Raw genomic sequence first — 15,007 nt, 5'->3', positions numbered from 1 at the left:
CCCCCAGCAGGAGAGGAGCCTCTTCGTGAAGCAGACTCTTTAAACAGAGTCTAGTCCAACGCCACTCATCAGCACAGCCCACTGCAGGATCCTCACAACTCTGTGTGAACATCTGACACAGAGACAAAGAAGAAGTTGAGACATGTGTTCAGGTTGTTTCTATTTAAGCACGTACTTTACTTGCTAAGTGTCGGTCTGTTACGAGTGTCCGGTACCTGTGCCTTGCTGCTTCGCTGTGTGGTTTGCTCTCTCCTGGACTCTGGTCTGCAGACGTTTAATCTCTTGGTCATAATCGCTCCACTCGGCCACGATCCGCACCGCAGCCTGCAGCTTGGGCTCCTTGGTCATGGGGTTGTTACACTGAGATCAGGGGGAAGAAATCATGAGGACAAAATCATCAGCTGTGATGTTTACAAGCAGCTACACTCGAAGCCATTTTATTACTTGATCTGGTCATTTCTCAACAGGGACAAAGAACGGGCTGCATCTTGTTAAAAGTGGTCAAGTGAGATCATTGTTTCATCTGTCTCACATTTCAAAGGTTCGAGTCATTTTTCAGTTTCCTTAACTGCTTAAAGGTTCAGTGATGGTGGAAGTTTGTTTTATATATTTTTTTAAATACTTAAGTTAAAGTTGAGGTTTTGTAACTCTGGCAGTGGTTTAGAAATGTTTAACTCTCAAATTGTGTGATAAACAAAAACAAAAACCCAACAGCTTTCTCTGGACAGAGAGCTAATTTGTTGCTTTTAATTCATTGTGAAATGTTGATTTGTTACTTCCTGTGTGGAGAAACCAGAGTCCTCAATGTGTGAACATGGCAGATTTAAAGGGTTTGATTTAAGGGAGTGTCAATAAACTTCCTTCCACTCACACTCAGTCACACTCTTTTTCTTTTTTAGATTATCTTATATAACTCTTACTCTTCCAATTATGAGATTTTTTACCAATGTAAAACTTTTTAGTATCAAACATATTGTATTCAAATCTCAACCCTTTAATAAGCTTATGGAATTATTTATTTTATGGTCTGTTGTTTTTAGATGTGAATCTCACTCGTGCTCTCTAGTTAATTACTTCCTCACAGTCAGTCTCTCTGCCCTCTAGTGGCTGTTAGGAGGTATGGCAGTCTTTAGAAAACCCCATCACTCCTCTCTGTAAGTAACCCTGCCGAACTGCACAGGGTGCTACAAGTCTACGAAACCATCTACGAGTCTTCTGTTATTTTATTGATCTGATCCATATCCCGGCCGTCTGCACACAGATAAACTTCAGTTACCAGGTCTATCGTCTTAGCGCTCTTCTTGGTGCTGTCGTCACACCAGGTCTCACACCACAGCCACTCCTGAGGCAGCGACTTTATGGGCACCTGGTGGATCATGTTGTTGGGCAGATCCTGAAAAACAACGATGGACAATGAGACGAATGATGGAGACTTTGAGACTCTTACAGGAGATATTACAAACAGAAATGAATGGAAACAGCTGTTACGGTTACCCTTGGAATAAATCGAACACGTTATATATTTTATTATATAATTTAATATAAAGGTTGATCAATAATGTGCAGGCAGGCATCTGACAAACCTCACTCTGCAGCATCACAATCTGCTGCCTTTATGTTGTTTTTTCAGAGCTGTCTGGTAATGCACTTACAATATGCAACTGTTTGAAAAGCTTTGCTTGTTGCTGCAGTTGAGGACCTCAGAGAGTCTGAGATGAAAAAGTTGGCTGCTAAACAAAATTCACAATATGTGCTCATGAAATCATAAGCAGACTAGAAAACAATAAGCAAACACAAAAATGTGTTTCTCACATTAAAAAAGGAACAGAGGCTGCTGTTCAACAACCAACTCTCAAACCTCAGATTACAGAGCTTCCTTGAACACAACAGGAAAAGTTTTCACCACAGCGCCTTCTGGCAACCACACAAAACATTTTAAAGACGACAAAATGTTCACTAGGATAGTTTTAAAATTTAACAAAGCACTAAAATGAATGTTGACTGCTGCTACTAAAAAGACATAAATAATGCACATTAAAATGACAAATGCGGACAGCCAATGGAGAAACAGACCTGGTCGAGGTTTGAAAGGCTGTTGGGGTCTTGGCTGAGCCCCTGGTACTGTCCTCGGAGTCGATCTCCTGCAGCTATTTTCCTAAACTTCTTCAGGTCGACCACGTACAGGGCGCTGCAGGGGATAAATGGCGGTAACATGAAATATGCATCAAAGTATGAAAAATGTATTAAAAAAGGAGAGTAAGAGCGTGGCTGCGTTCTATGAGTGTTTGAGGTGCTGTTGACATGAGACCAACTCGACTGCTACAGTTCAGAGTGTGGGTGTACCTGATGTGGTATTTGCGCCCGGCGAGGTGGCTCGCCCAATAGCCGGATTTCCAGAAGCGGTAGCCATCCATCTCCCTCCGGCTCTCGCAGAATGGAGTGTAACCGTACGGAGCGCCCTCCAGGTCAAAGTCACGCAGCTCCTTCAGGTCTGTTCGGACAATCTGAAGGACGGGAGGATGAAGAGTGAGCAGCACTTTAGAATGGTGTTTCTATTGATCTTTTGTCCATGAGAGCGCAGAAAATCATCACATTTTTGCATCTTTTGTCCAGAAATTACAACCTGTGCTGTAATTTTCACATCTTTACTTTAAGCTACCTGAGTCAGCTATCGGTTTTTTCATCTAGTTCATTTTATATCATCATCTTTATGTTGTGAACAGTATATTCAATATTTGGACAGCGGCAGGATGAATAAGTGTGAGCTAACCTGATCAGCGTCCACAAACAGAATCTTGTCGACAGCGAGAGGAAACAGCACGTCTAGGAACAGGATCTTGTAGCCCCAGATGATCCTCTGCTTCTCGGTCTGTTGGTGTAACCAGCGAGGCCACTTATACTGGACCAGCTCATACTGGAAACCATATTGCTTCGCCATGTGGGGGATGAACTCCTGCAAGATGGTGACGCACAAAACAAGCCTGTCAGTGTGTGCTGAGGGGGACGCATCGATGTGGTTTTATGAATTCTGATGAAACCCCTGAAAGGTTTGAGGATTAAATCCCACCTTAAGGTGCTTGTGAAGTTAAACAGGCTGATCACAGAAAAAAAAGAAGTCCTCAGGCTTCAGAGCAAGGACAAAAGTTCTGTTAAAAGCCTTAATTTAGTCTGCCATTTTGTTTTAAAATGCCAACCTGACAATACCTGAAAAAAAAAAATCTTTTCTGTTCTCAGAATATTCGCCTGAGGTTTTTTTTTTTTTGGACAGATAAAATCCAGTTGTACTCTTCTTTCAGTCCAGTAGAGGGCAAAACATAAACACCTTTTCACAATATGGAGTTTAATGTCTTGCTTAAGGACAATTTGATACATGGACAAGAGATCAGAAACAAGCAACCACACCAGCAACTTTGTAATTCCTGGCCAACACTGAGCTAGAGCCACCTTTAAATCAAAAACAATACCATAATCTGATATTTACCAACAAATACTGTCCCATAGTAATACTAATTAGTGTGCTCACACCACACTAGTATCCTGTGCATGTAAATGTTATATTCTGGTTTCAGAAGACCTGGATAAGCCTTTATCCTGGTTTTGAGACATCCTAACTGAGTAACAGAAACTAGAGATACTGTGGCACGCAAACACCATATCCAGCTTTCTGATCATTCTCTGCCTCGTGTGCTGGTGAGTTGCCAACCCAAGTTACAAATTGCCAGTAAAACTTCAAAAAAAATAGTGGCAAAGGATGTCATGATGATCAAAAGGCAGAAATAGAGGGAAAGTGAGACTCTGGGGAAAGAGCACAAATGGTATCCCTGCTCGTTTGTCTTGCGTGGTAAATGCAGGAGAGTTCAGACAGCAAGAAACTAAACTGTGTTCATCCTCAACTGCTGAGGTACTGAACTGAAAGGCTGAGAGAAAGAAACCCGAGCAGACATTCAGATTTGCGGATACTGTTATGTCTGTATGTAATATCCAGTTACTCTTGTTCCATGTAAACGCCTTACCCCGAATATCCGATCAAAACGAAGATTAAGATCAAAATGTGCACACTAATGTGCATGCAGACGTACTTAAAGTCTGTCTCTAGTGTTTTACTGCATTGATTTGCATCTGCTTTGGTGAGTTCAAGCTGGGGTAGTGTTTTCTGGACAGAAACAGAAACTCTATATAGGCTGTATCTTGATATGCTGTAAATATTGAGATTAAGAGCAAGACAGGAGCTACTATGGAGTTAACTATGGAGTAGGCTGAGTGGAAACCTGGGTTACCAAATAAAAATGACTCTTAAATGTCTTATTTGTGACTTTTACAAAAGAAATAAAGTCAGAAAACACAATGTCATCTGCAGGATAATGAGGCTTGACAACTAAAACCAGAGTGAAAATAATGATATGGAGCTATGAGCCATTAAAAGCACTGAAGTTTTCTCATTCATCTGAAGATTTTCTTCCACAGCCAAAACAAAAATCTAATTCCTGCTGCATGTTTCACCTTGATTTTCAGAACTCCTGTTTGAAGCCCACATCGCTGGCGGACAGAGAGAAAGCTGCAGCCGTCAGAGAAAATCTCCACATCAATGATGAGAACCCAGCTGATTTTTTAAAAGGGAAAAAAATCCTACCTTGAAAGTCGGGGACAGGTAGTTCTTGAGGAACCAGAACTTGACGGGAGTTTTGGTGTTCTTCAGAACTGACAGCATCATAATCCTGTGAGGGGAAAGAGAACAAAAAGACTGGTGGCAACAGAGCTGAGAGAACAAATGCGCTAAAATCAATAAAGACTTTTTGCACATAAGAGGATGGGATGTTAGTTTTCAAGGATTTCAGTTGGTATGATAATCCTCTTTTCTTTTCCTGGTCACATCTCTGACGCTCACCTGAGGAACCTCTCATACAGATGCCCCGAAGCCACAGAGAAGATGTTGATCACGTCGTCCTTCTCCTGCTTTAGCTCCTCTGCCTTTCCTCCACCTGTGAACCCTCTGAAAGACGAAAGAATAACAGTTCAGGAAGTTCAAAATGAAAAATACACACAAAACTGACAGAAGAGAGAGTCAGCATAAATGATTCATTCATCCAGGTACTTGCAGGATACGGTTAGCTGGTTAGTAATAATGTGAATCTTTGTACATATGTACGTATGACTCAAAATTATTATTAGGGCTCTACATAACAATTACTTATACGATTAACTGGTGAATCCTCATACTGTCCGACCAACCGTTAAAAACCCAGATACATTACAAATTATTAACTAACCTTCACATTCGAGAAGCTAGAACGAGAGAATGTTTGACATTTCTGCTTCATAAACAACTTAAATAATTACTAAATGTGTGGCTCCAGTCGTTATAAAAGCAGTGATTTGTAGTTTTGCATCAGAGCTGTACCTGGTCAGAGATTTCCAGAAGCCAGCATCATTTTCTTCGGTCACGTCACTCAGCAGCTCCTCGTTGAACTTGTCTGGTTTCTTCTGGACCTGATAGATACACAGTTTCAACCCGGTTAGTTGAACAACCCATGTCAAAAAATATTATTTATCCATTTGACATATTAAGTATCTTATTTAGCTCGGACCTAGGAAGGACAAATAAAAAATACAAAAAATATCTAGAAATCAATCAAGACCTTCTTGGTTGTCCACCACCAACCTGAAATAGGAACATGTTGCTAAAATGCTAGGCAACCATTTTATGAATTACTACTTTTAAATAAAAGTATTTATGTGGGCGGTCCTAACTGTTATTACACTGCACACAGAGAACTTGAAGTACATATTAAAAGGACATTAACAATCAATTTAAAGGTCACTGTAGCTGTTTTTGTAGTTTTTGGACCACTTTTAGCGCTGTAGAGCAGTATTTCTTATGTGTGGGCCTCTGTTTTGTTGTTTGAGGACACACATGCCTCGAAACACATCCCAGCCAAAGGTTTCACTCCACTGATCTACAGTTGGCGGTAATCAATAAAAACAGGAAAGAAGCTAGTTAACATGGATGTAAACAATGCGGGCTTCAAACTCTAAGGAAAAGTCAACTTTGCAAATGTTTTATGAGGAAATGTATGTATGTATGTTTGTTTAGACCTCAAGGACACACACAATGTGTTTTGTTGGGCAACACTGAATGTAAACAGAAACTTTGTTTACAAGAAAAACCCCCCACACCTTTAATGCTGAGGTGAGGTTGAGGATAAAGTATATGGATTTAAGTTTCACATTTATATATTTATTGTGCTTTTCTTTGTGCCGTAATCTAAGTATTGCCATTTTTTTTTTTTTGTAGATTTATTGTATTTATTTTCAATACTTCTGATTTAGCCCTCGACAATTCAATAGCCGTCTTGGGAATGTAGTTTGTTTATAGTTTAAAATGTGTCTGTACGTGGCCACATCCATGATATAAATAAATGCACGAATCAAATGTATAATTTTACCCATGTAATTTATGTACATACTGTATATGTTTTGCATGACTCAGCACAGACTGCAGTTTCTTCTACTCATTAAAATTTATGAGAATGCAGTCAGACTGAGAAAACTGGAAAAGTTGCCACTAATCATTCTGGATTTGGTTTCATTTATTTGGGGACAAAAATCAGATCCGCTGAATGTGTGAAAGAGCTCATTCCTACTTCCACTGTGCTATTGTGCGTACGTATTCTGACCTTGACTTTAATAATCCTGCTCTTGAAGTTGTTCAGCACGACTACAATGTCATCAGAGTCCGCTGGAGAGTCTGTGCCCTCATGGCTGCAATGAAAGAAGGAAAGGACGACAGCTTTGTAGTTTGCAAATCCAAAACTGAGAGCAGAAGCTGAATCTAAAAACTAATTAGACATTTCAACACTGTGACACATTATAGCAAATTCTCCTTTTCTTACCTGTAAATCTTATAGATTTCATCAGAGCGTCCTTTCCTCATCTTCAGTATCCAGGCGCCTGGGTTTGCCTTCAGCTGAAAGTAACCCTGCAGACAGAGACACAAGTTATTTACAGTGTGTGTGACAATAATAATAAAGGAAAAACTAAATAAACAAAAACTAAACAATACCATCCAGGAGAGCCTTAAAAAGCATTAACAAACTAAAACCAGTCGGCAAAGGTGCAACTTTTTCTTCTAGAGTTGCATAACAGGATCAGAGGCTCATAATTCAAGGCGGAAACTCACCAGGTTTGCCATGACGATCGTATCCATAATTACTGGCTCGGAGGCGGTTCCCAGGGTGAACTGGAGGCCACGTGGCGGCTGGCCTGAACTGACGTCAAAACAATGTCCTTCCAACAAAAGGTGCTCCAACTCGTACTCTGCTGCTACAATATTCTCCACCTGCAAACACAGGAGTCCGGACAAGTTACGTTTGTTCTGTACGGCCCAATATCAGCGTATAGAGGCTTCACAGAGACACATTGGGGATGGTTTCCAAATGAACCCAAGATCTTCAAGAGGAAAGAGAAAAACTCTCCAAAAATCATAGCAAAAAACTGAAAAAATTCTCATGAGAGAGAATTAAAAGAGAGATCATCCCTCACTGGACAAGTGGGGGTGTTACAGAAGCCTGAGATATAAAATAGGCAATTAGAAAAAAGAAAGTTTAACAAAATAATAGCAACAGGGATTATAATTAAAGACGATATGAAAAATATTGCAGTTCTTAACCTTATGTTTCGCCTTATAAAAAGGCCTCCCCATGGTTATTAAGGTTTTCTTTAGAGACTCCTTTTGATTTAGAATAAAACTGCAACACCGTCTCCCCCACATGTCAAAATAATTACAACAGTAAAAATAATAACAGTTTTAAATTGGTACAACTTAATCTTAACTTAATCATGTGGACACCATTTTAACCTTAAAACACGCTGCCCTCTCCATATGGCAAACTGTAGCTTTATAAACAACAATTATTTACTATATTGCAAAGGAAAGCAGAAATAAAATATACATGTATAACAAGAGGCACATAAAGACTCAGACTACCTTACCTTCAGCCAAAAGGAACATTTAAATACTCTCCCACCCTCTTAACTTTTTGAATACAGACCCCTAAAAAATAAATCCAGTGAAATGAGGATGAAATCTAACTAGTACACATCAGATTGACTCTAAGGAGAACAAGGTAAGTAGAAGCAGTGTTTAAACACTGATGACACACTTTAAAACACAAACCACTGAACCAGTATTAAAACATTCATTGAGAGAGCAGGATAAAGTGGGTTGATAACTTCAAACTTCAGAGACTTTAGAGTTTACTGCTGGAAATGTGTAAACAAAACCCCAAATACTTTTAAATAAATATTTAATGACTACAGATTCTGATGAAACCCAGACAGACAGATTGCTGTACCTCCTCAAGGTAGATGTTGTCCAGGTCATACCGGGTGTGCACAGACTCGACCATCCAGCTCTCGGGAGTGTTCAGGTTCAGGGTGAAGAGGGGAGACTGAGGCATGTCGAGGAACTTGGCCATGGGGCCCGGAGAGAAACTACCGTCCGTCTGAAACACCACCTCTGGCTCCAACACATGGCGGTAAAAACTGAAAGAAAACACAGTGGGAATCACATCATTATTAGTATTATTATTATTATCATTATTATTATTATTATTATTATTAGTTGCATGGGCAGAATCCAGTTTGACTTTTATTACAGGCGGAGGCTTCTGGATGCCTTTAGCAAAAGCAGCAAACACAAAAGATCACCATTGCTAGTTTTTATTGATTTACTGAAAAATTCTGTTAAAAGGAACTGAGTTGTTCAAAATGTGATGCATCAAAGTTACAGGTGCCCTGTGGAGTTTTCTTGGAAACAAAAGTTATGTTTACATTCAGTGCAGTTCACAAAACACGTCAAAGTCTAACAAATGTGCCGAATCCATTTCCTTACCCATAAAACATTTACAAAGCCAATTTGTTTTAAAGTATTTTATATTCAGCATTGTTTACATCCAAGTTTACTGGCTTGTAGTCTTCTTTCCTGCCTTTGCTGGCGCACTGCAGCATGTCTTGGCATCTTACCACAACCTTTTAGATTAGTGAAACAGTGTGAAACCGTTGGCAGGAGAGCACGAGACAAACAAAATAGGAACCCACTCATAGAAAAACCGCTCCGTAGCGCTACTAGAAGTATAAAACTCCACAGGGAACCTGTAGTATCTGACCTTGGAAATAACAGTTAAGACAAAACAATCCAAATTCAAGGTCTACGTACTGTCAGAAAGCTGGGCCACATAAAAACGTCTCATTCTAAGGTAACAAAAACACGATTCCTTACGGTGATTATACATAAATGAAAACATAGTTATGTATATTATATTTCATTTGTGCCAGTAAATCCTCTTAAATGTTACAAACTGGACCTTTAACAGCTACTGAGTTTACATGTTTATAGATCCGTCTCTATGCTTGTTGTTTAACGTAAACAGGGTCTTTCTGCAACACCGACGTCTCAGTAAATGCTTCTTGTAAGAGAGAGTGAACAGAAAAATGGTAAGTCAGTAAAAAAAACATGTGTAAACTAAAGTGTGTGCACTAAATTTTACCTGGACAGTGACGCTTAAAGATCTGTAGTATGGTTGACGTCTGGCAAAGATCAAAGCCCTCTGACAACAGAGCTATACAGTATTTTAAGGATTCAGCGTCTCATTCAAAACATTAAATAAGAACACTGGAAGGGGGAATGGTGAACTTCAGGCCAGAGGAAGCACAAACACATACTGATAACAAGGATGTAAGGTTTGTTTCTTTACTCAGTGAACACTCTGTTCTCACCTCTTGAGAGGCATTTCTGACAGTTTGGACTGACAGTTCATGAAGACCCGTAAGTTCACATTTACCAGCTGCTTCAGAACCTGCAGGTGGCGAACCGGGGGGAGAGAGGAGAAAGACAGGTTAGAAATCAGTTGTGGACAGGGTCAAAGTGAGGTAAAAAAAAAAATACTGGACGGATCAGTGAGAAGGACAGAAAAACGGAGGATCACCCAGTCCGACGAGGGATCACATTCAACCTACCAATAGGAGAGGAGCTAGTTTCTGTGCGTCCCTGGTTACAGGATCCACCACGGCAACAACATCAAAGTACACGTCTCCCTCCTTGGGGCGGATCTTCACAGCACTGCCAAAGAATCAACAAAATCGATAGTCAGGCGAAGTAAGTACAAACTTTTCAAGGCTGTTGCCGGCCGAAGAGTAAACATCGAATTCAACCATTATACAATATTTACAGTAAATGTGAAGGCACAAATGGTAAAATTCCAAAACTTTTCATACAACATTTGCCAAAAATACTAAAAACAATATGTAATCTACACAGGGTCTTTTCCCCCAGGGAATATAAGTGGCATGCTTTTTTAAATTATGTGCATGAATCACAATTTACCTGTAGCGGTCATCTGCAAAGTCATATTCTACCCGGGCCTCTCCTTTGGGTTGAGAGGAGAGCAGAGCGTCCACCTTCATCACAAGGTCGCTGGCCCTGAGAGAAATCATGCGTTAACATTTTTTGAAAAGCTCAACACAATTTAAAAACCTTACACTAAATTTAAGCTTGGGAAATAAAATACCTGTCCTCCTCAGTTCCGAACTGTTGGACTTTGCTTTTGATTCGCTCTCCGGACGTTTTCAGGATGATGCTCTCCAAAAGCAGGAAGTCATCCTGGTTAAACACCTCCTCTTCCTCGAGTGGACCTATGATCTGTAAAGGAAGAGACAGAAGTATTGATTTAAATGCTACAGTAAAATGTAGGTAAAATGGTAGATACAGACTACACCTGTTCATTATGTTATTTAAACAATAAAAACGAGACTGTGACTCACTCTTCCGTTGCTGATAACAGCTTTTTGGCCTTTCTTCAGTTTGAGCACGTCTCGGCAGTAGGCAGCGTGGGAGAGCAGGAAGTCAAATTTGGGACCCTCGTACGCTTCCTTGAACAATGACACATCCATACCCTGAAAGAAAAATAGATAACTTGTAGGCAGCTGATGAGGGGGGAAATGTTGTTAATTAAGTCACAAGACCTGACGAGGACACAATGTTTCAACCACAGAAGGAAATGTGATCATTTTCAATCACAGTTCTGCACAGAAAAGTGAAGCTGTCTGTTCCCCCTCACCCCGACAGCGAACTCCCCGATGTCGACTCCCTTCTCCAGTGCTGTGGCGGTCTCTTCTTTAGCCATCTTGGTGATGAAGTTCTTGGCGTTGTTGGCAGATTGCGTCTGCATGGCGGCCCAGATTGCTCTGGCCACGCGGCTCGTCTCGGTGGACGGATCGGCTGATGGGTTGTTGATCATCCCCAGTCGGACATTGTTGCTGGTTTTCTGTTGTGGAGCGAGTAAGTGTTAGTGCAGGATAATGCTTTGAGACCAGAATAACAGAACAGCTGGTCTAACCAAAGTCTACTAGTGAAATGAACACAATTTTAGATCCTACTTTGAGACATTCTGGTCAAAGTGTTCCTTTTTTAATCATCAATTAACTATACACCAGCACCTCTAAAGCTCACTACTTACATTATATTTTATTTGTTTAATCCTTAGGAAATCAGAAGATTCTGAACAACATAATGTACAGTACCCATGCTAGCTGTTTCCCCGCTAACTATCTCCTGGCTTTATATTTACAAACATGAAAGTGGTATCAATCTTTTCTAAAAATTCAGATTCTCAAGAATGCAAAAATATGAGTATCTCCAAAATATTGAACTATTCCTTTAAACGACAGCACGGTTCAGCACAAAGAGACGGTATTAAAAGATTTTGTACCATGTGTCTGATGGCATCATAAAGAAGCTGACGTCCTGAGGGCTTGTCAAAGTCTCCGACCACCCAGAAGGTCACAGGACGGATGTAGCCGTCATCTGACAACCACAAAGAAAGAGCCAAGCTGTCAGAATTAGTTACTGAGTTGATGCTACGCAGGCATACTCATGAGGCAAAAGAGGCAAGCAATACTGTTTTGGGTGAAGATAAAGTTGGGTAAATTGTGCAAAAAATCTATGTGGGTGGCATAGTGGGCTGTATAACATAACATACCATGAAAAAGTAACAATATTCTTGGTTATTTTATCCAAAAACCTTTAAACTTTTGTCATTTTCAAACATTAAATCAAACTTTAACATTCTCCATGCAGCTACAACAAATAACACAAAATCAACTGTCATGCGCTCCTAAAGATGGAAGAAACAATGTTAGAAATTATGAGCAGTTACGTAAACACATTGTTTTTAGTACTTATATATCAGACCCTATTAGACAATCATCACATGCGTAATTAGTCATTTGTGTCCTCTGAGAAATGTAACACAGATGGAAGAGTGGTGGTGGATTCACAAACACATCTAAACGCTGCCAACAATGTAGTTCACAGAAAAAACTGAAAAAAGAGCAAATAAGGAGGAGAGGGAATAATGTGGAGGAAAAGGGTGATTACCATGCCTGTTGGTGGTGGTCATCCCTGATGCAGGGACATTTTTAAAAACACATACATTCGAGGAAGAGGAGGAGGAGGAGGAGGAGGAGAGGACAGAAGGAGAATACATGAAAAAAAAAAGAGTTTAGGCTTGAAAGTGACTATATTAACATAAAAAACACTCCACACTTCCATTCAGTGTTTTTTTTAATATAGCCTGCTATAATATGAGACTGTCTGACCTTTCTTAGTCATGTAGTTCACGCTGTTGGCCACAGCGGTACTCTTCTCTTTGGTGTCGAGAGCTGAGAAGCGAGCATAATCATCTACAAAGTGGTTGTCTGCGAAAAAGAGAACAAAAGCAGTGAAATGCGGATCACGTAAGAAATTCCAAAGGTGATATTTCGAAGACTGCCAAGATGCATATGTGTGAAAGTGTACTAAGGGAGTAACACAAAGCTTCTATTTATATGTTTATGTCCTAAAAATATCTACATTCAGATTTATACTGTATGCAGGATTCAAAATATGCCCAGAAAGCCTCATTTGAGAAATATACCATCATTTTTGATTCCACTGTTTTGTTTTACTGGATACATTTATATATTGCTAGATATTTAGGTTCCGGAAATAAATAATAGGCTCATAGTAAAGCAATTTCAGATCATTTGTGCCTAATAAACACAATGCTATCTGTTCCTACCGTGGTCATACATAAATAGGGGCACACTCAACGTTGTGTTTCGCTCCTTATGTCGTCTTTCTAATTGTTTCTAGGTGGACATTGATTAAAGAAACCATTGCAATGGTGAATACTCAGTTTCTTTGTTGTCCCAGGCTAAATATTCTCTGTACTGATTGTATATTTTTGGTGGGTGCGTTCATGTATTGACGTGCATGTGCATGTGTAAATACAGCCCTGAAAGCCACAGTGTTATCTGAACACCGACTGGCAGAGCCTACAGCGGGATTTGGTAGAAATCGTTCAAATGTTTTCATTTTATGTGTTACATTTTTTTTCCTACTGCTCTTTATACTTCTCATACATATATGCATAAGTTTAGCTGCAAGCAAAAAATATAAAAAAACCAAATAATACATGATTTATACAATTGAACCGCACCTTCAAAATACGAGAAAAGTCAAAATAAAAGCAGGATAACAGCTAATGGTCTGATTGGTAATTAAAACATGGAAATAGAACAGGTTGCTTCAAAAGTGGAATAATATGAGTCAGATGAGGTTGCATTTATAATGAGAGGTGGACCAGATGAATGTAAAGTTGGTCTAAAATGTGCCATGAATAAAAAATAGCAACACTACTGACAACAATCTGAAAAGTCCGGCCATTTAGCTGAAGATAAAGATGTTGAGATGAACTTCAGCTTGGCAGGTTTCTGTTGTACTGACAAGTTTTCAAGGTGACCAGGCTTCAGTATCGGATCATTAGGTAAAAATAACAGCTGCACAACATTAGACGAGCTTTATCCTCCACTACACAACTAATCAAGTAAAATGAATATGAGAAGTTATTTAGGATGAACTCTGCTTTAATGTCATATCCGGATAATATATTCATATTTGTTTACACCCCTAATGTGTACTCACTGGTGTCTGACAGATCCAGGTATGTTCTGCTGGTGGACAGCACTCTGGGGTTGATGCGAGGAACGACATTGGGCTGATTCATGATGAAATCCACGACGTCATGATCTGTAGCGAGCTCACCCTGCGAGCCACATGAGCACAGTTTCAGGATGTTAAAGGAATAATTCAGAGAGGGCATTCTTCACTCTTACTGCAGAGCCAAACGTGATGCAGGAGGTACTTGTCTGCACGCTTTTCATCCGTATAGTCACAGCTAAGACAGACACCTCGAGATTTAATAGCTTTTCCACTGCAGTTACTGATTCTCGCGTATCGACTGAAAAGTTTTCCTCCAAAAAGTTCGGATTAGACATTAAAAAGGAGAAAACAAGAGTAATGACCAAGAACATGTTCACCACTCCGACTGGTACAGCAACTAAATTAAACACTGCTAACTGTGCTTTAAGACCTTACAAAACAGAAGCCTTTGAAAGAACCAATTCAAACATTTGGCATCTCGGAGTGCTGGAATGACATTAAAACAGGAAAGCACAGCAGATGGCATGCTCACAAAGATCTAGCTTAAAAGAAAATATATTACTCACTACAATTCCAGACAGTGTACTTGTTAAAATGAACAACTCTCTTTCAAAAAAAAAAAAAAATCATCTCAAGCTCTTCTACTAATTTTTCTTTAAATTAAACTCCTAGTAGCAGCTCCAGAAGATTTAAAACACACACATACACACACAACAGCATAAATAAATACACCCACTGGTATGTTACTGTGTCAGCTAATTATAAGTGAATATGTAACTTGTTCCAATAAGTCTTTTTTAATAAGATTAACCTTAGTTGTTTAAAAATGTGAATAATCAGTAAATATTTTTAGTTTGTACTGTACGTACATAAGGCCTCATCTGGAATATGTGGAAAGGAAATTAAACACAAAATAGTGCTTCAAAATGTGATAATAAACCCCCACTTAAGCTCACTGTGACTGTATAT

The 15,007-nt window shown here is 39.6% G+C and overlaps 1 protein-coding gene across 2 annotated transcripts in view; it reads right to left on the bottom strand.

Moving 5' to 3' along the window:
• uggt1 (UDP-glucose glycoprotein glucosyltransferase 1) overlaps positions 1-15,007 on the bottom strand; it is a 30,493-nt gene continuing 15,486 nt past the window's right edge. The window contains exons 19-41 of one of the 2 annotated variants that reach the window (XM_035674395.1): positions 14,021-14,141; positions 12,655-12,753; positions 12,434-12,457; positions 11,766-11,860; positions 11,115-11,321; positions 10,819-10,950; positions 10,566-10,696; positions 10,382-10,477; positions 10,015-10,117; positions 9,775-9,854; positions 8,352-8,541; positions 7,178-7,336; positions 6,891-6,976; positions 6,675-6,759; positions 5,399-5,487; positions 4,886-4,990; positions 4,631-4,715; positions 2,771-2,953; positions 2,344-2,504; positions 2,074-2,188; positions 1,277-1,393; positions 216-360; positions 1-112 (exon numbers count right to left, since the gene is read on the bottom strand). In XM_035674395.1, coding sequence (XP_035530288.1) covers positions 93-112; positions 216-360; positions 1,277-1,393; positions 2,074-2,188; positions 2,344-2,504; positions 2,771-2,953; positions 4,631-4,715; positions 4,886-4,990; positions 5,399-5,487; positions 6,675-6,759; positions 6,891-6,976; positions 7,178-7,336; positions 8,352-8,541; positions 9,775-9,854; positions 10,015-10,117; positions 10,382-10,477; positions 10,566-10,696; positions 10,819-10,950; positions 11,115-11,321; positions 11,766-11,860; positions 12,434-12,457; positions 12,655-12,753; positions 14,021-14,141 — 2,628 coding nt within the window. In that variant the 3' untranslated portion in view covers positions 1-92. The remainder of the gene's footprint in view (positions 113-215; positions 361-1,276; positions 1,394-2,073; positions 2,189-2,343; positions 2,505-2,770; positions 2,954-4,630; positions 4,716-4,885; positions 4,991-5,398; positions 5,488-6,674; positions 6,760-6,890; positions 6,977-7,177; positions 7,337-8,351; positions 8,542-9,774; positions 9,855-10,014; positions 10,118-10,381; positions 10,478-10,565; positions 10,697-10,818; positions 10,951-11,114; positions 11,322-11,765; positions 11,861-12,433; positions 12,458-12,654; positions 12,754-14,020; positions 14,142-15,007) is intronic. The other variant, XM_035674396.1, reaches the window with a different exon arrangement.

This window comes from Morone saxatilis, unplaced genomic scaffold (assembly GCF_004916995.1).
Source record: "Morone saxatilis isolate NCDOM2014 unplaced genomic scaffold, NCSU_SB_2.0 Contig3, whole genome shotgun sequence".
Taxonomy (NCBI): domain Eukaryota; kingdom Metazoa; phylum Chordata; class Actinopteri; family Moronidae; genus Morone; species Morone saxatilis.
Note: the sequence above shows the minus strand (reverse complement) of the source record. Positions and strands in the feature narration are given on the sequence as shown.